At 46.8% G+C, this 27,056-nt stretch overlaps 1 protein-coding gene across 1 annotated transcript in view; it reads left to right on the top strand.

Moving 5' to 3' along the window:
• Positions 1-27,056, top strand: part of LOC144178937 (nephrin-like) — a 404,800-nt gene that overhangs the window by 276,154 nt on the left and 101,590 nt on the right. The window contains exon 2 of the mRNA XM_077707093.1: positions 8,322-8,642. Within this exon, the coding sequence (XP_077563219.1) occupies positions 8,322-8,642 (321 nt within the window). The remainder of the gene's footprint in view (positions 1-8,321; positions 8,643-27,056) is intronic.

Genomic DNA, 27,056 nt, shown 5'->3' with positions numbered 1-27,056 from the left:
CTCCGTGTAAAAATGAAGTGTTGGCAACACTCTGACCTGTTGGCAGGGTAGGCAGCGTAACCTGAAAATCCTCGTTTCCATTTCCAAACGTCCAGTTTCCGCGGCCTTGCTTGGCCGCTGTAGCCGCCCCTGACGGAGCATCCATCCTGCGTCCGTTCACTCTCGTGGCCGGAAGCGGAATGTGTTTCTTTTCACGCATTGGCCGTTTCTGGCAATGGTGCGCATTCTTTTCGCCAGTTCAGCGTGTGCAGCACGGGGAGACGAAGCATTGACGCGCATACTTGTCTGCGAATCCCTTATTTAGCAACCACGCGTCACGCGTCGCCAACGCAGCGAAGATCGTTACCGCAACACCGGTATTCCCGCTTCGTCCAAGCTGCTTTGTTTTATTCGCACCTCAAACTGCACCTAACCTTTCACAAATTCGAGAATTAATGCAATGCGCTTCGTTATTGCTTTCATACGGGATGGTAAAGTGGAAGAGAAGAAGGAAGTTGGCCGCGTATCTGCTTGCTTTGTGACAAATGTCGTCGAAAGACGTTAGCTTGGCGCCCCTGATACGAAACTGGCATTCCTGTCTCCCTTCATCCCCCACTTTTGATTTTCCCTCCGCTTTCGCCCTTCCCAATATGAATGCAATGGTAGTTTGTTCAATTGCTTTTTTGCGCGTTTGGACGGCTCGCGCGACATCTGTTGCAACAGTGCGCGTCCTATTCTGTATTTGTGTTTTTCGCTCGGCATGGAAGAGCGCAAGATGAGCTCTCTTTGAGGGCTTGCATTCAACTCGGCTCTCTTCGACACCGCTTCTTTATGCGTATTTTGTTCTTGGTATCGTAAAAAAAAAGCCCTACATGTATTTGGGACCCTTGATTATGTACTTTAAATTTCCCATCTCATATGCCTGATTTTCCTTTGCGCCTTACATTGCAGACATATATGAGCCAAGCCAGGAGTTTTGGCAGTTTGACGGACGCTGCCTGTATATGCTCCGTGTTCAACCATACTTTTACTTTGGCCGGAGGTGAACTAAGTTACTGACAGACAAAGTAATAATGGCGATAGTCTATCTTAGGTTATTTAATCTGATTTTTTTTCTGTCTGTATGTCTGTCTGTCTGTCTGTCTGTCTGTCTGTCTCTCTGCCTGTCTGGTCTTCTGTCCGTCCATCGATCCTATCCATTCAGCCATACCGCGAAACGATTAAAAAAAAATTGAACCAGAGGTTTATATAGGCAAAACGTCTCCAAACCAATCAATTGGAAAACATACCTCATACTCGACAGCATTGTTGACAAAAAAGAAAACATCAGGTTTATTTGAAGCAAAACGGCAGTGCGTAACTCTAACTCGCGGTGCTGTTTTAATTGAAGATAAATATTTGCTCGAGCCTTGGGATGCAAATAGTAAACACGCGTTGAAAAAAAAAAGTTTGGACACAAAAATACAAAGAGAGCAGGAGGCAAGTCTGGACTTCGTGACGGCGTTTCAAGTACAGCAGTAACAAAAGGTTTCAATAGATGGCGCGCGAGCAGTGGAACGACAGGCAATTGAATTTACTTGAGCAAACCTCCACCGTGTTTATCGTTGGAGGAGCGAGGAAGAGAGGAGAGACATTTACGTGGCAGGGCGGTGGACGGCAATCCCGCTTCAACGACATTTGCAAACAAGCGAGCAGGTACAAGGCCAGTGTTTTTCGCATTTGGGTAGCCCAACAAAGACTATCGTCTTTAAATATATTTGAGACTTGCAACAGGCGTCGGAGCTTCAACCACCGTCTAAAGCATGGGACTTGTGGTCATTACATACACGCCATGCACTCTACAGATAGCTTAGACTAGGACATAATCATGATCGCGGTATTGCTTTTGGTGACTATGTGCCAAAGTGGTGACTCGATGTTGTCAGCGCCAGTAGCAGTGCTTTGAGTTGTAGGATCTTCCGTTTAAAGATACGCCACCGCAATAGCAACGGTATGTGGACGAATATATTGTGGATAGAATGAATAACCTGAACAGGGTGGTGACCCACACATGGGTCTCCCGTAATTTTACTGATTAATTCCTTTGACCAACAAACCGACTGTTGGACGACCAACCTGCCGACCGAACGGCCGATGACAAATCAACCGACTTAGTTCTCACCGTTTATCTTGCTCAGAAAAGTCCCTCGACTATAAGAAGCAACACCCTGAGCGCTTGTTTTGTTTTCTTGGTTACGCGGTCACGTTCTTTTTCTATAGCGGTTACATGTTTCGGAACGCTTCACAAAAATACCATATTTTCAGCCTTTCGCAAGGCAGATTGCCGCGCGTGTCGCGCGAGACGCCGGGTGTATGCAGCCAACTCGCAAGAGTGCCAAAAAAAACAAAAACAAAAAAAAAACAGCTATAAATGTAAGGTAATCGGAGGGTACATGGGAAGCATAAAACACAGATCGCCCCCAAACACGACTGAAAAATTTCCTTCGCCATTGGCGGTGGCCGCATTGGAGGAACAAAATCCTGTAAAAAGAAGGTGAAAAAATCGAGAAACAATGCTTGACAAAAACGCTTGATGGGGATAAAAGGTACGCGCGCCGCCCCATGAACAGAAAAGTACGGAGGAAGTTATCGTTGGTTGGGAAAGGGATGGTCGTTCTTATCGAAGCGATGCGTCTGAAAGACCAGGGCACGCTCGACACCCTCCGCAACCACAGGATGGCGTCGATGAAGAGGCGAACGAAAACAGGGGCAAAAACGGCGGCACGTGATAACAAGCGTAACCCCTTCGATCGTCTCTAAAAAAGATAGACATGAAGAGCTGCAGTGTAAACAGCGCGAAAAGGGCAAGTCGTGCCACACCAAAGCAGGCCAGAACGGCTCATTTATCTCGGGGTTTTGCACTCACTCTGAGAAACCGATGAAATGCCCGGGCAGGGAGGGAGAGAGGAACTACGGAAGAAGAGATGGCGAGGCGTTCTACGCTCGTACCAAAGGGCGACATCCTCACAAGAAAGAAAAAAAGATAGAAGGAGGAGTGCGCATTCTGTTGGTTTTTGGTCGATTCTACCAAAGGCTGATTTCCAGGCGTGATAAGAAAACGCTATTTTCCGTCGGTTCCCCAGTTTGTCTTCGTTCCCTTCCCCTGGCGAGATTCCATGGCGTTTTTTTTTTGCCTTCTGGCTCCCACTACAGCTCGTTCCACGGTCGTCTGTTTGAGGCTCAGCCTCTACGCCGCAATTTTTTTTATTTTCGTGTTTTAAGGTTCTAGTCCCGCTGGAACCACGCTATCTGCGCCGACGGCGAAAGAGCCTGTTCGATTATTATTAAAGCCGTCGAAGCACCGCTTCGTGAGCGGCCGGCATGTTCGAGGCTGCAACACCACTGGGAAGCGACGATACCGGGGTATAACGAGAAAGAGCGAGGGAATATTGCGACGGGAGATGGATGATTGCGGATGATCCCCAAACTGAAGGGAAGATTCTTATCACGTGGCCTATGACATACCGACCCTTCAATTTGCTCGAGTCTTTCGATACACAGGTGGTTAGCGAGCTGCTCAACCGATAAGAAAAAAAAAACGATACAAATGGCGAGCTGCATCCAGGAATGCACTTTTATATACGTTCTCTAACTGCAGAGGAAAGAAAGGAGATGCGCTGAAGCTGCCCTTCTCGACCTTTTCGGCACACCATCGACAATCTCACAAGTCGGCGTCTGTGTACGCTGTACAATACTTTCGGGATTTCCAGCTGAGACGGTTTCAGGAAACGAACCCCGCTTCGTCACTATATATTGCCATCAGTTCGGCTATTACGGAGGGATTACACGTCGATCGGGGAATTACTTCTCTGTTCGCTTTTTTAGGCAATATATGTTTGTGTGTGCGTGGCCACCTTGAACATATCCGCGAACTCGTGCAGCGAGACGTACGGACTAACACACGAAGCGAAACATTGCTTTGTCTGCACTCTAGTGATGCGGGAGGACACCTATAGGACTAGCTTTTTTCCTGCACATTTACTTGTTAACGCAGTGTGTCGATATCAAAGAAAGTATTCTCACTGCTTCATACGGGGAAAGAAAGGATTAGTGATGTTACAGATCGCCCAAGCATCTTTATCATAGATCAGGAAAAAATCGTATCGAGCAGCTTATCGCCAGCAATTGGGGCTCTATACGCTTTCCTCAAAGCGGAGACCTTCTGTGTCGAAAAGCGTTAAAATGTTTTTTTTTAAAGTGGAGGTGTAAAAAAAAAGTTAGCAAAACCGCCTTGGAGCGCCACGCGTTGCCTAGCAACCAGCAGCGCCACAGCTGGCGTTACACCTGCTCCTCGGAACCTCGACGCGACTCAACTCCTCGCATGCGTCGTGCACGCACACGACGCCGTTGCGCTCCAGCTGTCCCGAAGCGCCACCGCGCGCGTAATGCTTGCCATGAGGAACACAACGATATCTTTGCATATGACGATGACTACTACTGGCACACTTCGAAGCGACGATGGAACATGTAAATTAACAATTTCCAACTTGCCCAAATGCGTGGTGATGCGTCACTCAGTGCTCATGTAGAAAAAATCCGGCAGCTTCGCTTTGTTCAAGCCTTGCGCGGCTAGTGCAAGCTTCGCCAAATGTTTTTTTTTTGTTTTTTTTGCCATTATCAGTTTTTCTGTTTTCTTAGTGGGCTGCACCACTACACAAACAGCTTCGGTCAGGACTAAAAAAGGACGCAACTCAATTAGCATCAAACCTAGTTGCTACTTTTTACCGAAATCCCTTTACTTGCATGCTCAACAGGTGGTCCATGCAGAAGGAAATTTTCACTCCATCCGTCCCCAGAACACAACATAGAAAAAAAGTGGTCGCCATCCCGCCATGCGAAAGTGGATTTCCAGGAAAGCAATTGCAAACCGCTAAAAATGGTGATGGGGGAGGGTATGAAAGTTTTATGTCGTTTTGGCGGGCTTGTCGCTTCCGCTCGGCTAGTGTCACTAGAGAAGGGTACAGATTACCGGCAATCTTGTATACTATTTTTCTGCGCCGCTGTCATGATCATTGGTCAGTTCGCACTACGTGACATTTGTTTACATTGCGACAGTTCGTGGGTGCCGCCGTTCTGTTGTTTGTGCGTTTTCGTTGGTCTAATCTGGTAGGCTTAGCTTGTCCACATTGCTCGCCGGTGTTACGAATCGACCAGTGCCGCCGTACTTTCCCGCATCACTCCTCGGCTGTGCGGCGAAGCCACTGCGTGCGCCTTTCAGCCGTCAGGCGCCACCATGTTCATTCAAGTTTCGACAAGCCGGCTCAGACGCTTCGCGATCGACGCATTTCACACTTCAACGGTTGCCGGCCCGGCGAGGCGCGTCTCAACCCGTTCAAGGACACAGAGGCCCCGCGATCTCAGCGAAGTTCTCCTCTATCCCCTCTCTCGGACTCAACGTGCGCCGAGGCTACCGACGACTCACGAACTCTCGAAAGAGCGTTGTGTGTGTCTGTGACGTTCGTGGCGTGTTGCCGCTTGTTGGCATTTTGACCGTTACGGCTTTTGGGTATAAATAGAAGCCGCCCAAGCGCTGTAACTCATTCCTGTTAGAGCAGCGATTCCATGCTGCCACTCTGCTTGAGTCTTGTACTGTAACCTCGCCCGTCGGGGCATTGTTCTTTGGCTTCGGCTCACCTCTCGCTGTGAAGTAAACAGTTACGTTAGCCTACGGCTTCTGGACTTCTTCACGGCTGCAACAGCGGCTGGCGGCTCGCATCATACACGCCACCACTCGTATGTCGGAGGCCACGGAGCTCGGCTCGGGTCGGCCCTCCTGGTCGCAACACCGGCTGCGCGCGACTGACGTCGTTCTGAACGCGAATCAAAGAACGCGTGTAGCAGCTTTTCAGCAGAAGAAGTGTCTCCAAAAATGACGCTTTCCTGAATGGTCGGTAGTGCTGTTTACAAGCGACCCGGTTGAAGTTAACAGCGACGTTGTAGATGCAGCACTCTCGCATCCGTTATGAATTACAAAATGGCCGCCGTTGCTGACTTGCGTGCTTCAGTGGCGGTACTATAATACCTTATCTACTAACACTACGCTCGGCTTCTACGGCGGCAAGTGCTGGGTTCTGCCTAGCCTGACGCTCGCTTCACGTCTTGGTCAAGAACTGCTCTATTTAGTAACACTAGTCCTGCCTGGCCTTCAAAGACAATCTGCGTAATCTTTACAAGAACATAGGGGGGGGGGGGCGGAGGTTACATTGTTCCTAGGAGCCTTATTACCCATAAACGGTTTCGATGCTTGTTTTGTGGTTTCCTTAAACGAATTATGAGCTCTGTGCTGCATGCCTGCTTAGCCTGACGCATGGGCTCGGCGTCTTAGGCCTCTGAGCCCTAGCGTTTTCGCCCAAAGAGATCATTTTTGCCCACTGCGATGAAACCGTTTGGGGGTGGGTGGGGGTAGAGCTATACAGCTTTGCTGTAGAAACAGAGGGAACACAGGGCGAATTCAGCGGCACCGTAGATGTGGTTTCGCTGCATTTGCTCCGTGGCCGACGTTGTTAGGGGCACGCCAAGTCGAAGTATTCATTGCCCGCAACCTGCCTCTGCCTATGCGTCGCTCGAACGCCGTCTGAGCAGGTTCAGTGACTCCCCTCGCCGTCTGTACGCATTTTGAAACGAAGTGTGCATGCAGCCAGTGAATGGCAGCAAGACAGGACGGAATGAACATGACGGCGACGAAATTTTGATACCGGTGGACAACCCAAGGAGGAACAGGCAGCGAATGCTGCTGCTCAAGTGAGCAAAAAGTGATCAGAGATACGGTGGGAGTGCAAAGCAGTGCTACCAGGGTGTACGAGGCTCAGTCGAGAAACGCCTCATTTTGGACTTCTAAGGCGAAGCAATGCGCACGGGTCGAGCTTCACGTTCGCTCGTGTGAGAGAGGGAAAAGATGCCCACGCATTCTTGAACATCCACCAATGGATCTGCAATTCATTTCTTCTTTGGCGTGTAAGCCTACTTGTCCCCACTGTGAATATTCGTGTTTGGCGTATGTTAGCACCCTGTAAATCAACTAAGCGTGACATATAAAAATGAACATGCTCGTGTATTAACATATTGGCATGCGTCGTCGCCAGCCGAAAAAGAACTAAATCAGTGATGTCGATCTGTGAAAGACGAGAACCTTTCAAGAAAGGTCCTAGAACAAAATATTGTTACGTGAGCAAGGAACTCGTTCCTACGTAACAGCCCTAAGTGGACCGTGTGTCAAGAACACTACACCAGGGAGTGTTCAAAGCGAGCGAGCACAACCACTTAGGGAAGCGGCTTTCAATGTTTTGCATTATCGTGTATACCCTAACCTTCAAGGTTCCGTCGTTGGTGCAGAAAGCTCAACGATGAACGTTGTAGACGAGCACTGTTGCGTAGGCCACGTCTAGGCCCCTGAGGCGTCAATGACTGCGGTGTGGGGTATGGGAGCCATGTTGCTGCCCGAACGTTTCTGGTGTGTGAGCTCCCCTCATTCAATTAACTCCCCCTCATGCCACCAATTATTAATGTGGGAGTTTTGGGTGCCTTTTACGGTGAAGGGTTCTCATGCCTTTCCGATTTGCGTGCTTTGTACCACACCGGACCACACCGCATGTGCGTGCCTTCGATGGCCCACATCGAATCGACCTTACTGCACGAAAGCTGAGAGACGCAGGACACGGAATGAGTGACAGTCGGCAATCGGTGGGGAATACAGGAGAAATGTCTCAATCGGGACGCAATCAATGCCGCATAGCCATGTCCACACGACCGGGGCACGAGCAGGATCAGCATCCGCAGGTCAGCTTGACGAAGCACATTTTCAAAGCGCCGTTCGCTAGATGGAGCTGGGGTTTTAATCTCCGTCACTTGGAAAACTGTTAGCCTGAAACGAACAAGCGGCACAGCCTCCACACAAGATAATTTTACGGTCTATTGAGATAAATTTCGAGATTCCTGTTACGAGTTCATCCGAGAGCAGTGTCGCCAGGCGCACAGGAATACTATGATCTAAGATGAAGCTCATGTAAACCGTCTTTTTTTGGGAGCAAAAAATTTCGAGCAAAGAGTATAGTGGAAAATGTTGGAAATTGCGAACGTTCCAGGTGAAAAAATGTCTTTTAATGTGTCATATTTACTTATATTAATTTTCTATTTAGTAATCCAGTGACTTAACTGCTGTTTCATGTAGCATATGCGCGGTGAACGTCTTAAATCACATTTACGAATCGTCTCTTTCTTCGCAAACACCGAATCACGAATAGACATGTTCATACCACTGACGTGTTGAACCTAACCGGCAGATTTTTCACATTTTCCCCACGCAGTTGCTCACGTGACGGCCTTGGCGGGCGGCGAGGCGCTGCTGCCATGCGACCTGTCTCCGGACAATGACTCGGTGGCGCTGGTGCTGTGGTACAAAGACGCGCTGCCCACGCCCGTGTACTCCGTGGACGCCCGGCGCGGAGACGTCTCGCAGGCGAGGCACTCGTCCATCGCCTGGGGTCCCCGTGCCTACTTTGCGACGCAGCCCGCACCGGGCCTGAGGCTTCAAGCTTTGGCCGTCGGAGACTCAGGTGTCTACCGCTGCCGGGTCGACTTTCGGAAGGACCGCACACGCAATCACGAAACTTCACTGGTCGTCATTGGTAAGTTTTTTAGTTCACGTCGGCCACATTTTTGTTAATTATAGATATATTGGGTATTTGTATTCTAGAAATGAGCTGACCCCTACTACTTCAGTGAAGATTTTTTTGACGTTTCTTAAGGGGAGAAGTATTTTACGACATTCATGGAGTGTTAGGGGCTGTTTTGTTGACGAACACGCAAAAATTGATGTAAAGCTTCTCGAAGATTTTGTTTGGGGGAACAACATAGGCAGCTTCACACCGCAAAATACAAATGGGTAGTAGTATTCGCCCTCATTTATGTTTTGCAGTCATTGTAAATTTTAGGAAAGCAGGTGTACGGGATATACAGAAAGTGTACAATGAGTTTACGCACGCTCGCTTGCTTGGTTTAGTTGTGTTCGAAGATATACACACACCTCTGTTCTATATTCAGGCCATTCGTTGTGGTAATCCATTGTAAAGAGGCAACAAAGGATGAGCTCCCTTTTCTGTACGCTACCGGCCGATGCTGGCGTTTGCAACCACGGACAGAATAAAGTGCGTTCATGTGTTTACTCCCATTGCCACTGTTTCACCTGTTCTTATCTTCCTCAGCCTGCTCGCAAATTCTGCTTCTTAGCCCAGCCAACCTTCATACCTTTCTATTCACTTTTGCTTATTTCGCATTGTATTAGCAGCGTCTCGGTTAGGGACACCTTCGCATCGAAAAAATGACTGTTGGCGTATGGACAAATATAATGTTTCTGTGAATGCGAACTACTTAAACTAGAACAATTTCGTGTAGAATATTATTAACAAATATTCCTGCGCAGCAATTATACTTTTCACGGAACGTAATAAAATTTGCGTCGTTCAATCTTAAAGTATTTGGAGGTGTTTCCCAGAACAGTCATGTGACCCAGTTCGGCTTCCCGAAATATGCTGCCATTTGCCATAAAAAAAACGAGAACACACAAACACTCTTAATGAATTGTACTGCACCAGTCACAAAGATTACACGAATGGTTCCTTACAGCGTAATCAGGTATAGTTAAGTTCATGGATACCGTAAAAGTTGTGAGATATTTAAAACCTTTTAACACCGAGAAAATTTCCGCCCTTTAGATTACTTCATGATCAAACATTATGGTGTTAATTTGGCATAGACTTGTCCAGTTATATACTATCGGTCTTGTTTAGTTAGCATGTTTATTTAAAAAAGGTGCACATTCAGCTTAAAGAAAAATATATGCTTCCCTGGTTAACCTACACTGTGTGTGCATCATTAACAAAAAAGGAGGTTTTAAAGCGCCGCCTTGGATTCCTGCTACCCCTGCTCCGTCGGCATCGTAAACGACTAGAAAAAAATTCATCGCGCACCGTGTATAGCTATTCGAGAAAGAAAGCCAAGACAAAAATACTTATGTATGTGTAAAAAGTTCGGACCAATCCGAATGAAGCATTCGTTCACTGGGAGAAATCATCATCGGAAAACTTTTCTTTGAGGCGCAGCCACCTCAAGTCGTTCTTACTTGGTTTTTGGTAAACTTTTATTGGAGCAGAAAATGACTCTGTCGGTGTTCGAGTAAAAACAGGAAAAGGTGACTCGGCACGTGCAACTTTCCAAGAGAAATTCTCAGGCCAGTATCCGACGGCGCATGCAAATTGCTTCTTCTTGGGGAAGCCAAAATGGGGGATGGGAAGCCGGATCGTTAAATTCGAGAAACGAGGTTAAAAAAATTTCAAAACGCTCCAAACCTGTATAACACTGGTCTGCTTTCACCGCGAGCAAGATTGAGCGGTTCCTCTCTTCGTAGGAATTCCCAGCTGAATCTATAATTAATCGTTTTGCGAACGCGCTGGCACGTATCGGAGCGGATGTAATTAATAAGTCAGCCAAAAATGTTAAGAAAAATAAAATTTCGGTAAGGGGCGCTGACTTAGTACAATTATGGCCTGTTAAAGAAAGGTCTAGGGTGCCGGGCCTTTGGCTTGTAAGGCGGTATTGAGTTATTTTTAGGAGGCCTGCAGAAATGGTTGATATTATTTACCCCGATACTTTAATGAGTACAACCTCTCGGACCGCTCGCGTCACAGCCGAAATGCGTGCAACTTGTTCTCGTGCATATTTGAAGACACAGTTTTTCCCGCTTCACATGTACATTTTGCAAGGGTGGTGTTTATAGGGGATGATTTTTCTCATAGAGAGCACGCGAACCAAGCGTACATAAAAAGTTTTTTTCTTAGCACTGGAGCATCCATGCATACGTTGTTTGGTGGTGTGTAAAACGCTATACGTGATTCAGTTAGTTTTAGGACATTTATTTTTGCGCGCTTCATAGCCCTCACTGAGAAATAAAATTGCTGAGACTTACTGCGGGAGGGTTTCAACTTCTCTTCGCTTCACTTTACTTGAGAGGTTCACTAAAAGGAATCAACTTAAATTGAGGACGACTCAGCGAGCAATGGAACGGAATATGATAGGTGTAACATTAAGCGACAAGAAGAGAACGGAGTGGGTCAGGGAACAAACGCGTGTTAAGGACATATTAGTAGAAATTGAGAAGGAGAAATGGGTGTTGGCAGAACATGTAATGTGAAGGCAAGATTACCGTTGGTCAGAGTAACAGGGTAAAAGAGTGAATCTCTAGGGAAGGAAAGCGTGGCATGGGTCAGCAGATAGTTAGATGGGCGGAGGAGATCAAGAATTTTGGGGTGATAAATTGGTCGCAGTCAGCACAGGACCGGGATAATTGGAGGTCCATGGGAGAGGCCTTTGCCATTAATGGGGGCGTAGACATGATAATTATGATGATGACTACGGGAGAATTGTCGAGTAGAAGCACCAGCCGCTCTTCTGCACACCGAGCCCCTTTAAAGCCGTCTTTGCGAGTGCATGCCGATGCATTGTTGGGAATAGGCTTGTAGGGGCGATGCCCCTTCGGGCCTGGGACTGTTGGCGTCTCCTGTGGTCGTCGTAATCGTCGTCTCGTGTAGTCACGGTATTAAAACACCGGGAAACTTGTTTACGCCTCGCGCTGGAGCGCTTCATTACACGTACTAAAACACCGGGACAGTGGCTTACGCTTCGCGCTAAAGAGCTTCCTATTTCAAAGGGAAAAGCTGTATACCTCTACCCCCCAACGTTTTCATCTCCGTTGGCGAAAACACCAAGGCGCCAAGAATACACTTATACACTGCATGCGTCACCCCTCTCAAGGTTTGACGCTAGTGGAGATGGCCCGGGTGTTTTTTATACGCCACATAAGTGGTCTTGTACATAATCAGTAAGGCCGTAGGGAATTTTATTGAGAATTTATAAAGACCGCATGGCGTTATACAGGTCCACATGTAGCTGTAGAATACAAAATACCGTTCTCACTAAAATCTCCTTCACAACTTTACATAGGTGCTCAGGGGAGAATATAGTTTGTCGGGGGAAATATCAGAAGTCCTTTACGAAAATGGGAATGCCCTAGGCTGTCATATCAAAATACCACAATCAAGGTTTGGGTATCCTTAAAGAGCGCTATACAACCAGCCTTTTCACAGTCGGCTTCACTATCCTACGCAGATGAATGGCTGGAAGACATTTTAAGAAGCAGTATAAGAATTCTGGTGTCAAAGTACGATGGTGCAAGGCCATTTTTATAAATACCTCCATATAGGACCCCCCTGTATCCCGATGAAAGAATACACCCAGCTCCTTTAATACGGCTTCACTACTCCCCACACGTGCATGGCTTGGAAGATATTTTGAGGTGGAAATAGGCTTCTAACATCAAAGTATGGAGACCCTAGAGCGTTTTAAAATTAGAATTTTGTATTGTAGCGAAACTATGACATGAAGAATTACAGACGCACAGACGGCTCTTCGTTTGCTCCCCATATGAATGCTTAAAATGTTGAGTTGCCCCTCAACTAACACTTTTTGAGGCACCGTAGCTTCCTAAACAATCAGATATCGTTTTAGAAACAGTTCTCCCGGCTATAAGGACTTGTTTTTATATTACGCAGTACTCTTTTGCTGAGTGAGTCATAAATATATATAAGGCATATCAGTAAACTTTCTACAGTGACAATGAGGGGTATTTAAAACCACATGTCTTTGCCATCGAGGAACCTATAAACTGACTTTTATAATACAGCTGTACTTTCGGTGTACCAAAGTGTCCGTCATATCGTGGGTGAACGAGGCCGGCAAGAATTCAGTAAGGACCAGCGAAGATAGCTGGCGGAGAAAAGCAATGCGATAATTTCCAATGCTTCATCGTCGATGCGAAACTTTCGTGCGGAGCGCGCGAACAGGCCGCCAGACACTTAAAAATTAGGTATAAGCTTTTAGCTTTCTATGAATGTGAAGGCGACAAAACTTCTGTTGGTGTGCACTTGGACATTCTTCTGAAATTTCGAACCCACCCTCAACCACTTGACCGCTACCCTGAACAGCACCCGCGGAGCTCGTACGGTTCACTCGCCATAGCAAGAAACGTGTTTATGTGAGTCCACACTTGACGAGATTACCCTCCATGCTCGTTCTGTCCGCTCGCAACCGTCAAGAGAATCCTGTTCTCTCGCTTCAATGCCTTGACCTCTCCAGGTGGATCGTACTGAACATACGGAAGCGGCTTAGCCTCCTTTGGGGCTGCTGTTCCCATATCCCGGAGCGCGATCCCTCGCCCTTTCTCAGAGCCCCTCTCCGACACTCACCCCGCACTGCAGTCTCCCTTTCCTGGAACGGGATCCTTGGCTCACGTTGCCTGACCTAGGCAACTTCACGATTTTTGGACTATTGTGTGCGCCTCACAAAAATATTTTTAACCGCACGCGCAGTATAAAAGAAAGAAATCAAAGTCTTTCTAAGAGAATTGGTGAGCTATCTAATCTCGGGAATGTGAGAGAATCTAATAGTGTCATCCTGTCCTACAGAAGTTGATAACCAGTGAAGCACTTGGCGAAAACGCCATTCAGGAACGGTACAGGTAACACCACAGAGAAATAGATTCAGTTCACCAAACAAAAAAATGTAAAGCCTATTACGCATTAGGTATAGGAGCAGCGAACGTGATAGGGCACCGCACATGGGGTCTCGGTTTAATGATGCGAAACCTCCTTTCAGGAAATGACCGATATGAAAAGTGTTACTGATTCGTGTTTATAGAAAAATAGTCTTAAAAGTTGACCCACCTTTATATGCTTCCTGATATTTCAAAGCTGGAAGTGTGTTTAAATATTCACACCAGAAAATATAGAAATAGAATGCCGCCACAGTAGCGAGAGTCCCAGCTGCATATCTCTTCGGCGTAAACTGTTTGTTAACTAGAAATTCCCCGCTGTCACATCATCCGTTGCCGAAAGACCAGCTTCTCGAGACATTTTCACGATTGCGGTGCAACCTTCGACTGCTGTTGTACCAGAGCGCCCGGCCCAAATTCGTTGCACGGGGCGACGCGTCGAGAGCGGGACAAACCAGACGAACCCGCCAGCGGCCGACATGCCCAAACTTGCATCGCCGCACAGTCGCCTCTCCTTTTCTCGTCATGGCGGCTCGGCCGAATCATGCATCGGGCGAACGGCCGGCAACCGACATGCCGCTACGTGCCTGGAGGCGGCTCCGCTGAGACGAAGACTGCGTCGCCTTCCCTTTCCCCGTCGGAGCGGCTCGGCTGATGTAATCGCTTCGCCTCCATTCGTCGGATTTCAAACTTCGGCCAGCGAGAATCCTGATTGGAGTGATTCAAACCGCTCGCGGCTGCAACGGACTCCCGGGAGTATAAAAACCACCAGGCGTCACTTATCGGCGGCACTTTTCGGAGGCACCGAGTTTACACGTGCTGTCACCTTTGTGCTAGCCATGTAACGCTTTTGTTGCCCTTGTAAATACTGCATATAAATGTTGCTTCAACTTTTCGTGGGCTCGAGTACTTCATCGCTCTGCTCTGCGCCGCGTCGATAGCGGACGAAGTAAGGCAATGTCGCAGCACCGGTGACTGCGCTCGGGTGGCCAGTCGCAAGAGTGGTGCTGCGGTGAGAGGGCCCAGTCCCAAGAGCGGAGACAGTGACGGGATGGCTGATTCCCAACATCGGTGACAGCGCTGGGAAGGCCAGTGACAACACTGCCGGGCAACAATATTCGGCCTGCCCGTGCGGGAGCGATCAATTCGAATTTGAGCAGCGGTAAGAATGCGCTGGCGCCGCCAGGTGCTTGCGGTCAGGGTTCATATTTACGAGGTGCAGCGTTCCAAGAAATGACGCCACAGAATGGTCTGTCAAGGATGATGGCGCACCATTGACTTCTTTATGCCCGTGCCGTTTTTGTGGTGTTAGGTGTTAAATTTGTGCTTCAGTGACGTAGGGCTCAATTCTCTAAAACGAGAGGTCGTCGTTTTGAAACAACGCGGTAGCGCTATGCAAACGCATGTGTTCTCGGGTTGGGGTGCCGCTTTGGGGACCGGAGACAGAACAAAAACCATTGTGAGGGCCGGAGACAGAGGAAAAACCCCTGAAGGGAACACTGGGGCAAGGGCGCAAAGCGACACGCAATACTGCGTGTCGCTTTTACAGTGCCGCAGGTCGGCTTGCGCCCTTGCCACAGTGCTCCCCTCAGTGGTTTTAGATGCAAAGCATATCTTGCTCTCGGCTCTGTCGTCCGTCGGCCGTCCGTTGTCCGTCGGCACCTCTCCCCCTCTCCCCACCAGCTATGCGATAGCACGCGCGCTGCTCCTCCACTCACCCTCTCCACGCCAGATGTACGATAGTGCGCGCGCTACTCATCATCGCAGATGCGCGATAAGCGCGCATGCGCGTCTCCTCTCTCGTCTCTTCCTCTACACTCCATCTGCTCTATATAATAAACTTGGTCCGCGCGCCGCTCCCTCAGTTGCTGCTTTGGTTGAGTCACGCTGCGCCCTCCGGAGTTCCGTTATTTTCCGTTATTCGGATACCCAATCTCGTGAACGTTTCGGAACCTCCGAAATGCTTCGCGTCAACTGAGGGTTCCCTCGCCTGAAGGTGGTGTCATTTTTTTTGCTCTGTCTCCGGCCCTCACAATGGTTTTTGGTCTGTCTCCGGCCCTCAAAGCAGCGCCACAACCCGTAACACTTGCGGTTGCACAGCGCTACCACATGAGTTCGAAAAGACGGCCTTTTTTAGAGAATTGGGCTGCTAGTGGGCTGAAAAGTGTGCTCCTATTCGATATCCACTTGGACTGCCACTGCATTACGAAATGGGCATACTTCAAATTCCCTCTATTTTTTTTTTCATGTGTGTATAAACCTAATCTGCTGAGTCTCAAAGCTTGTTTAGGTCGTTCAAATCCGAAAAATCTTAATTGACGGATTTACTTGAAGAACCTAAATGAGGCGTATGTGCCACGAGTCAGGCATGCTAAGCATGCCATTAGTAAGTGGAAAGTTTTGCCGAAAGCCGCTTCGCCAACCGATCGCTCTAACGGTCTTCCCAGTGACGCTCAAAATGGGTGCACGTGGCTTCCCGTTGCGTAACCTTCCGCTGCACCATCATTTTCATCGTTGTTCACTTTTTGTTCGCTTGGTGTTTTTTTTAAAAAGAAAAGACATTGCGCGGGAAATTGTAAGAGGATACAGCGCAGTGCGATGTACGCTCATTGATAGGGTCACTACCTCTGCTCAAAGTTTCTACGTTCAAAACGTGAGCTTCGAGTGAGTGAGGGACGAGTGAGCTTCGGGCTCGGAGACGACGACAAGAGAAGCGCATTTCTGGAGGGTGCCTCACAAAGCCAGTCGAATGAGCTGGAATTTCCCCTGTCGGCTCCCCGATGTAGTGCAAAGAAACGGCTGAAAAACTTGAAATGTGGCTCCACGCACAGTTTCGCAGTTTGTGCACAATTAGGCAACGAATAGTTTTGTTTTGCGTAACACAGACGCAGCAGATGTTGTCTTCAAGAATTACTTCCCTAGTGTTTATGGTTTAGGGTCAATTATGTACCAATGAGCGATAAAACAGAATGGTATGTATTGGTGCGGGTAAATTTGTAGAACGATATTCGTATAAAACATGCATGATTAACAGTTTTTATTGTAACGATCTTGACTGTGAGATGAAGGGTACACATCATTTGCTCTTTCTTATTGTTTTTGTCCACGGCGTTAGCTCTTGGCTTCATACTCTTTGAAGATCGTGGTGTTCAGCCGACAAAAATTGGCCCCGTATCTGCTCCTTTTCCTGCAGATATTGATATAGTCTTTCGTCGACATTTGCCAAGTAAATGCCTCCTTTCGCTTTCCCGCTCACCTCTTTCGTCGCGCTCCTTACAAGGTAAACCCGTTAGAGGTTTGCTCAAGTCAGTTTATCTTTACCGCGTTCCATAGCTTTAGGCCAGGTGCCTCGATGCCAGCGCTGCCGTACGGCGGAGACGTGCGTAGCTCGAGCCGCCCTGCTCCAACGTTTAGAGAAGCACGCTGCCCTTCTCCACGGACATTTAAAGCCGGAATGTGGAACCTATATAGTGGAACCTTTCATAACGGTTGGCGTTTGATTGCTTAAAGTGCCGCCAGAAGCTATAGTGGCGTGGGCAACAGCGGGCGACGGACTAATTTTGTTTCATCAGCTGATGTAGTATTTTATTTGCTAGCGCAAAAATCAAGCATTCATGAATTTTTGATAAAGGAAAGCTGCAAGTATCAGTTATGTATTGATTTGCCACCTCATATTTTCGTAGTGTTCTGTTCTTGTTCAAAAACGTTGACAAGTATGAACATTCCCACCGGACCTATACGTTCAGGTTTGGCTGTGGTTATATAAACCTATTCTGCAGCTTCTGTTTCACTTTGGCCGGCTGGCTGATTACACGGACAGACAGACAGAGAAACATACAGACAGACCGAAATTCTTCCGTTCAAGTAGTCGGGGAAAGAGGCAGACCAAGTGCCTTTCCTTGGCTGTAGTTCCGCGCTGAGGGTCTCCTTTTCGTTGGCTCTCTCTTATTGCGTGGTAGGAGCACAGCAGCCAACCCTGACCCGCGTTAGCTCCTCCATCCCGACAGGTTCCCTAGCCAACTAAGACACGGAAAGCCGAGGGCGTTCGAGTCCCGACACACGGCGGCTGCACGTCGGATGCAGCCACAAATAACAAAGTACTATCCTGTGAACAGAATGCCGCCCCACTTTTAAAAATTCACAGGTAGTACCAACCCCTTCTTTACCAAGGCTCGCCTCGGGAACAAAATGCCTGAACACTTGGTTTGAATTTTGTCTTCTTCGGGCACTTACTGCGCGGTTTAGTATTGAGCGGAGTAAACTACCATACAGAAGCAACATGAAAGAAACTACGCAAATACGGCAGAAAAGAATGCGACGGCTACTTTTTTACAGATAAATTCCGACGTGCGATACGTTTAAGCGCCTAAAGGGTTTACAGTTCCTGGAGCTATTTTTCCAACAAACATGCTCATCTGTTGGCACGAAACGGAGTAACGGAATATCAATTCCGGCGGTCTTAACTGGCCGCTGAATCGGGACGGATGTAACACATTAGTTTCTTTTTCGTTGCGGTTCCCCACCATCACTTTTGAATGACCTCCAGCTTAAAATTTTATCCCCACTTCCTCTAACTTTCTGTAATATGTGTTTTTTTTTGTTCCGTCCGATTCATTAAGCCTGTAATGGAACGCCTCGTTGTCGTTAATACCAATTACACAGTTTCTTTCTTGCGTTTGTGCGCGTGAATTCCCGCCTTGTTTCGCTTTTCGCTACCAGGTATGTAATTAGCGCGCTTTGCGAGCACAGGTCACGCATGTGTTCATTGTGCGAGCACGGTATGTAAGTTTACTGGTTGTTTTCCGAAATATAATTATTACGAATGTAGGAGCTCCAGTATCAATATCTCTCATTTTAAATCGATAGTCCTGTGTTACAACAACAACGTTAATTAGGAAGAGTAAGAGTAGCGGATATGTGACTAAAAACGAGCAGGCTTCTCCCTATTGAGAATACTTCGCCATTTATCATAATTTTTATAAGACGAACGCGCGTACAGACGTGGTTAGTAACATATAGAATGGAGTGCGGGGTGAAAAATTACCTTCAGGCAATTCTCAGTACAGTCAGATACTGCAGCGCTTTTCCAGAGTGATTTGTGTATCATGAAAGTAAATTCAAGAAAATTGAATGGCATGTAGCAAAATAGTTCAGCATCGAGAGAGAAGAGCATCTTCCTTGCTGAGAATAGAAATCCACGAAATCCCAGGATAACGAAGTTTTTTTTTTTGTTAGGCTTTTTATCAATTTGTCGTAGCGAATACACTGTTGTTATTGTCTTTTTTACTGGGAGACATGTTTTACTGCCCTGCAAGTTTCTGAAATTTGGTACGAAAAGAAAGAGAGAACACGAGCCAGATTTTTTACTTTTGAATGGGCTCTGCAAGGAGTTTCGGAATATAATGAATGAGTTTCTATAGTGCAGGAACGGGAAAGCGAGAGCTGATTAGAATAAAAAAACACTAATGTTCTTTATCATGTGTCCGTTCAGACGAATTACTACGAGAATCTTGCTCTAACCAAGGGGTGGAGGGGGTGGGGTTTGTGAGGAAGACTTGGGCACAACGTTCCGCAAGGTAGTCTGCAATACCTTTTTAAACTTAAGAACACACGTTACTGTGCAAAACTCTCGAGGTATGCGCAGTAATGGAGGAAGTTTGTTTTACGAGACTTTACATGAAAGCAGTGTTCGGTGCGCGAGATTTAACGACGTGTAGAGCCCGACGTCTAGTGCACCCACTTTCGCAGTGCCGGGAAGCAAGAAAAGCTTAAGGAAACTTTAGATGAAAGCAGTGTTCGGTGCGCGCGATTTAACGACGTGTAGAGCCCGCTGTCTGGTGCCCCCACTGCCGCAGTGCCACGAAGCAAGAAAAGCAGACGGCGCTGCCTTACAAGGGCTGGCGGCCATTGGAAGCGCGTGCAACGTAGCAGATGAGTCCTCGCGGGGGAGTGACTTTCAGAAAATAAATAAATCTATGAAGGTTTTGCGTGGCTAATGTATGCTCTCAACGGCAGCTTCTACATGGAGATTCCACGTGGTTGCCGCGGTAAGCGGTTTCTGTAACGGCGAATCATGAAGGTGCTTCAAGGGAGCGAAGGGAGTGGAGCATGGATGCACAGGAGAAGGTTGAGCGCTGACTGCCCACAATGAGAGAGACGAGTAGCATAGAAAACCAAATCGAAAACGAGCGTGCGTCAAGAATGCGGCGCACATTACAGATCCCCAAATGATCGAAATTGATGCGGAGCACTCCACTAAGGCGTGCTTCATGGCTGAAGTCTAGCTGCGGCGCGGTAAGCACCAAGAACTTGATTGCTTTTTCCACTGGAGCTGTTATAGGCTAAGTTCTGGAGAAAACTGCCTGCTTCAAGAGGGTGTGTGAAAAAAGTCATCTACAAAATTTAATCTTGCGGCAAAGTCGCCTTTCTGCTGAATACTTTGTATCCGTCAACTGATGTCGGCAAACCTCTCTGCATTTTCCTCTTTAATAAAGAGTTTCTCTCTCTCTCTAAGTTCGGTATCGTTAGCAATCATGCAGAAATCAGCCGATAGACGACTCTCTCGGTACGCCGAGTTTTACTGACTTGTTATAGCAAATTATTTCACAGTTAAGTTGCAAGCGTCACAGAATTCCTGGCTGCTGTCAATTTATAGCCGTCCACGAAGGGGGGTATGGTTACAGAAAACGGCTTGAACTCTTGTTTTATCAACACTGTTGCGAAACAGAGCAAATTATTATCAGTACGGAAAACGACTCTATTATTGCGCTTAGTTTTAGCTACCGTGAATGATTTCATAGTTCACAATAAAATTGTAAATATTGTGAAATACCGTCTGGTGTCAATACATGCCCTTCTACGGGAGGGGAAGGGACAGCCCCATGTTTGTCCACCAGAATAAAACTATATTCCTTAAAGGTTTCATTAAGCTAATCAACTACAACGGATGCTCAATCAAAAATTATAAACAAACAAGTTTTAATTTTTGCAACTCTTGTACTGCACCCAGCTTTGCATGTCCTCCTTCTTCACAGAGTGGAAGGTACTGAATTTGTTGCCTCTGCCAACTCTTCATAAAGTGTGATTTGCCATAACACTGAATGCGAACCCTCTTCCAAAACTCCAACACAGTAGCCAAGTACACTCTTGAGAAAATTATGACTATTCATAGGATAAGAGAACGAAAAATTGCAACATGAAGAGCGACGGCACGTTTTCTCACTAATCATGGTCCTCTTGCCCTAAACTTCATTTGGTGGCTAACAAGCTTTAAGTTTGATAATAAAATGGCACCTGCAAGTCGCTAGACAACCAACGAGCCATCGTTGATGGTTGCGCAGAGTGAGTTTTGATATTTCTGAATTCAAAACCTACGCGAACTTATCTTCAATTGCGCCGTATTACTAAAGAAAAAGCAACACGCGAATGAGTATATTGAGGCTTATAAAATAGCAAACGAAGAAAAAATATGCACATTTCTCTTGTATCGTGTTATGGGCCATTAAATAAAAACACCTATCTTGGCAGTTCGCAACCGAATGGTAACAATGTTGCCGTTGCAGTTTCACTGAATAATTTTAGTGCGTTATGTTTCCTTTTCTTAGTTTTGTTGCCACAATAACTGCTGTATTGTATGCCAAATGTCACATCAATAAACTTAGGTGACAGTCGGCGCCCGTGTGCCTCGTCTTCTCTCTCATCCTTGTTTGTTGCGCTGTGAATTCAAAACCCGATCAGTGTTGTCTGAACGCGTTATAACCACTTTGTGAATGTGCACACATGAAATTTTGCCCTACGTAAAGTTTGCTTAGGAGAAACGCGTTCCCTTAAGGTCTCAGATTGATTCGTTTTAGAAAGCTGTCTCATAGCTTAAAAAAAATATTACCTTTCGTACTCTATTAGGTGCAAATCTTTGCGACTATCAGAGGCCCTCTTTTTCTTTATAATTCAGTTGGCCTGCGGAAAGTGTGGTATAAAGCCCCAGGAATGAAATGGGGAAAAACTTGTGCAGAGTCAAAACGAAGGCCCTGTTTAACGGCGAATGTCAACATCATCCAACGTGCGTTTTGTTTTGTTTGCATGTCTTAGCGAGTCTATCAGAGACAATTCTTCGGTATATTCGCAGGGCTCACGCCCCTCTCTGGCTACAGCACACATTACCGTCGGGTCGATGAAAGTGATCGTCCTTAAGCTTACACGTAGGCCTGAACTTACAAAAGGACAGAAGTTTTGGTAGTTCATTAAAGCTACGTGCGTATACCTTGGCGAAGCATAACTCCGGAAATAAGCACACGCTGTTGTAGCTGCGACATTCATTAGGTAAAACTCGGTATCAACGGCTTCACATGCCCGGGGAGGAGCCGCGGACCCATGTAACCTCTAGAGTGTGCGGATCTTTTTTCGCACGGGGTGCTATAGTTCCCCCGTAACCAAGCTACAAAGAGGCAAAGGCACCTATTTACGAAGAATGTTACAAAGCTCGCTCTTCGGGTTACCCTTAATTAGCTGTCAAGAAGCTACCGCCAGGGTGATAAACCGATAGTGAAACTGCTAGGCTAATCTTAGTCAGCAAGGTTCCGAGGCCTTTTCGCCCGCAGGTGTAGGGGTGATGAGCACGTCGAAGAACGTTCACTCAAGCTGACCCTAAAATTTGACGCAGTTCTCCCATCACGTTGTGAAACACTGGCGGCGAATGCCAGGCGGCCCATTTTTGCTGGTCTTTCAGTGTGCTCTTTGTTAACAAACCAAGAATGCTGGATTGCTGGTACGTCGCCTGCAGAAAGACAGGCTGCTGTCACTCGAGCACCATAAACAGTATGCAGAACCATAGACATCCTAGCAGCACCATAAATAGTGTGCTGCGTTCATTCAGAAAATGTCGGAGCTTGAGATCAGCAGAAATTTGCCATAAGTGCGAGTAGTGCAAGTACCAAGCAATAAAATTCAAGTTTGCGACAAGACAAATTCGGCACTGTATGAGAGACAACAAAGAAAACAGGAATACTATAAAACACAGCAAAACAATACAAGCTCCGGAGGACCAGTTATTTAGGGGGCCAACGCTTTCAATGTAAAATATAAATGGCACAAATCGATTTCCGATCAAATAATAATGCAGTGACGGTGAGTTGTCCCTCACCTCAACTTCATGAGGGACAACAGGTGAACCATCCCTAATGAAGTGGCTGCGAATTGGCCGCAAACACAATAGGGGCCGGCCAATGTAGAGGGATGAGCTACAAAAATTTCGGGGGAGAGGGTGGACTCAGCTAGCACTCGACAGATGTGGCTGGAGATCTTTGGGAGAAGCCTTCGTCTTGCAGTGGACGCATTCCAGATGATTATGATGATGATGATGGCGATGAAGAGGACGACGACGACGCGGACCATGACGTCATTGCATATTCACCGTATTTCAATCGCCAAATAATTGTGATAATTTTCCCGTTTCCCGCTGACGTCATTTTTACTCCCCTCCTGAAATGCGCCACCGCAATACTTTACAGGAGTGATATTATTAGTAGGAGCGGAACAAAACATGATGACGAAGAGTGCAAGCTACAGACAAAGGAGGCGTGCAATTTAACGAGCCCAAAGTCATGAGAACCACCGTCACAACCCACGTCATTCCTCCTAAGCCCTTGAGGTGAGCAAAATCCAACACCTCTATTTAAAAGCGGACGACTCCTGCGTCATCCGCTCTTCACTAAAGTGACGATTGGCGACGGGTTAACGTAGAGTGCACCTCTATTCTTTTTGTTTCTGTTCACGATAATGGCGCCGGACAAGACACGTTGCGAAGAAAGCGACACTAACCGGTTTGGGGTAAGGACTCCATTGCTCATTACTCAAGTAATTCACAGTAACCGGCTCGTGGGACGGTAGTTAGTGAACTCTATAATACTTTAGTCTCGAATGTTATGCTGTTTCTCAACTTAATTTGTGTGCTGTCCTTTCCCCACAGTGTTCCTTTCTTTTTGATATTCTTTGTGATTGTCGTGTAATCGTAGGCTTTATTCCTTTGGATTATTATTTCCCACTCTAAACACTAACCTAATTTACAAGTTTAGGGACTGCAGAATTCGCATCAGAGGTTTCTGGTTCCACGCTTGCAACACATTCCTTTTTTTAATCCCACCGACATCTATCAAAGCATAAATGAGTCGCATGCGCAGTTGGAGAATTATCAGCCAAAACATTGTAGCAGGAACAAACACAACCTTGATTTTCCTGTCCTTGTGTCATGCAGGCACAAAGCGCCTCTGGTTGCCATCTAACGTATAATGCCTTGCAATTTTGTAAGCCGCGCACATCCGACACAAAACTAAGCATGCAATGGCTACGCTCTCTATACATACACTCCTTTAGTTGACTTTTGTAATATGACTGCTATTTAACTCTTTAGGATCTTGGCGCAATAATATGTCCGGCACATTTTCTAATAACACGTGTAGGAAAATTGTATTATGTGCTTTGTGGACATGGAAAAACATTTTATAACAACCGGTTACATGACAATGCAGCCACATTAAAAACACCCAAAAACTTTTATGTTCTTCTCAGTGAAATGCATCCTGCAAAATCGAAACAGTAATCACAGGAACAACATTTCCCATCTTTCAATTTCAAAGTGCCTCTTTTTTGAACAAAATTAACAGATAAGCTCAGCTCCTCAAGTGCAGCATGTCGACAAGGTGGAAACACTGGCGGTTATTTTAGATAAAAAACGGGAGAGGGGCCATACAATTTTTGAACCATGGCATAATTTTCACGAGGTGCCTTTTATGTCCCCCGAAACATCGGAATTAATAGCGCTTACAAGGGTGGTATACAGATTTTTTTGCGAAAGGATGCCCTACGGCATTCAGGCACGCAGTTTTCACAGGCACAGCATATAGGTTTTTTTGTGGTCAGAAGTAGCGAGGAGTGCTTACTGAGATCACTTAAACGGTGTTCCTGGGAACATGAAGGAAAGACTAGGAGAATGAAACTGGCTCAGAATATGATTTCCCAAAGTAAAGCTCTTATAGACTAGCTTGTTGAGCCAAATTCCCTGGAACCTAGGTTTTCTGGAAATGGAAGGACCTCGTTCAGCCCGGTTCTTATTATATGCGAGGGTTCGTTTTAGTTTCGGCTTTGGCTTCGGAGAAGTGAGGGAAGAGCGAAGCTAGCAGTGCAGCGTAAATTTCCGTATTGTTGCAAGGCCTTGTTGGCATTCTTCATCAGAAAAACTGTCTACGCTGTCTCCAAATTCGAACAAAACGGCATTTCGCTGCCTGCTATAAAATATGTGCGTCTTACTTTTTATTGGAATGCTTCCCACTAAGTAATGTAGCATCGTGTGGTAAGCCGTTGACTTTTTGTTTCTTCCAGTGTTTTGCGAATTCAGTTATGGTGCTTGATATTGAGTGCCTAGCTGCATAATTCACCTCTATCTACTCCGGCTGGCAGCTCTTTGTGTTTCGTATAACTCAAGGAGGAGAACAATGTTGCAGCGGTTTTGAACTTCGTGTTTTTAATTCCGGTTATCTGCTTTGTGGGCTGGTGTATAAATAAAATTGACTATGGACGGAACTCAATTCGTTTTCCGGCGCGCAAGAGTAGCGCCTGCCGTAGAAACGCAACAGTGACGAGAAAACCACGGGCTGGAGACAAAAGCAAACCAACATAGGGATTTCTTTTTTATTATTCACATCGCCAGAAAAAGTGTAAAAGCAACAAACTTGGCACGTGTACATGTTGAAGCGAGAGCTTTGGCGCGCAGGTACGTGTGTGTGCGTGCGCTTCGATTGCGGGCAGGGACTGGAGTGTGTTCATTCTTCTGGGTTTTCGTCAATGCAGGAAAGATTTACGGAACAGAACCGTTTATGACAACGGTGTTTATTCATTCCATTAACGAAATTAGGTTTTGGTGACAAAGAGTATAAAAGAATACGCCCTTCACCGCAATAGTCGAATGTCAGGACGAGGTGGGCTCTCAATATCGGCATCGCTCCCTGGTCAATAGCGCACGACTGAAACAGCATGGTTGGCTAATGTTTGCGAACAGACCTAATCGGGCATTTTCTCCTGACGAACGCTGTTTTGCAGGGGGCGCTGAATGGTGAGCGGTGCGTTCGCTTTGGTGGCAATACACACCGGGTAGACGGATCGTGTTAGCTGGTTGGAAGCCGTTCCGCGCTGAAGACTCGATGCCCCTGCGGAAGGATGTCCGCCGAGGGACCAAGCCGACTGTGAAGCGCCGGGAAGACGATTCGCCCGGTAATCGCGCCGGCGCAATCCATGCCGTGAACACCTCGCTCGGCTCGTGATTAATGCTGCCGTAATGTGATTCGGAAAGTGGCACGCACGTCATCCATCAAAGGGCGTTTCTCGGTTTTATTCGGCACCTTCCCCGCCGGTGGAAATCGCAGCTTTTCGGGAGAGGATGGCCGTGCTAGTTGCGCGCGTGAGGGTTGTTCCAGGAAGACAGGAAGCAAAAGGAAAGGTTCCTTCGTCCGCGCGCTGCTCGGCCAATATAATGCACGCAGACGGGAAATCGTGTTCCCTCCTTTCCCTCAAGGGTTCTTCGAAGAGCCAAGCCGAAAGGCGGAACAGAATAAATAACGCTCCTGAGAATGGTTTTAGTGGGACTGCATTCGCTCCTGACCGTAAGCCAGCCCCTCTTCCGACTGCTCGCCCGTCTCGGTCAATAAATTTATTCCGGGGTTTCGTTTACTTTTCGCACGTGTGTCTGTAATTAGCGTTAGTCGATATTTCTGTTTCGCTAGCCTCGCAACGGTGCGTTGGAACCCTTCGGCGGTGTGTATGCACGTCGGCCCCTAACGACTCCTCCGGTCTTGGTTCCTGTCTGCAGACTGCAAATTTCAGCCCCTGTTATTGGAGCGGTGTCAGTGCTGATGTCGAGTGTATATATATATATATATATATATATATATATATATATATATATATATATATATATATATATATTGTAAGGACCGGGAAGGACAGGTGCTTCAAGATGTTTATTAGGCGTAGCAGCTGTCGCGGAACACACGCTCAGCCGAACATGAAGAGAAAGACCGCGAGCCGAAGAGACGGAAGATGATGATGAGGATGACCATCAGATATGTATATACACCCCGTACAGAAGCCCCCGCCCCCATTAAACACCTTGTATCCACCCTGTCCAGGAAGCACTAGTGGTTCATGGCCTGTGTAGGATCCACTCCAATAAAAGTCTGGTTATAAGCCCGACAGCCCCGTGTGTACGTGCCATTTTTTATGTTTTTATTTTGGTGCCGACGGTTTCGGTTACACGAAAAGCACTGTACACGAAAGGCACCCGCCATGAGGACTATATATATATACATATATATATATATATATATATATATATATATATATATATATATATATATATATATATATATATATATATATATATATATATATA

Source organism: Haemaphysalis longicornis, unplaced genomic scaffold (genome assembly GCF_048455015.1).
Source record: "Haemaphysalis longicornis isolate Haplotype H1 unplaced genomic scaffold, Haemaphysalis longicornis Haplotype H1 scaffold_4, whole genome shotgun sequence".
NCBI classification, from domain to species: domain Eukaryota; kingdom Metazoa; phylum Arthropoda; class Arachnida; order Ixodida; family Ixodidae; genus Haemaphysalis; species Haemaphysalis longicornis.
This window is presented reverse-complemented; position numbering and strand designations above follow the sequence as displayed.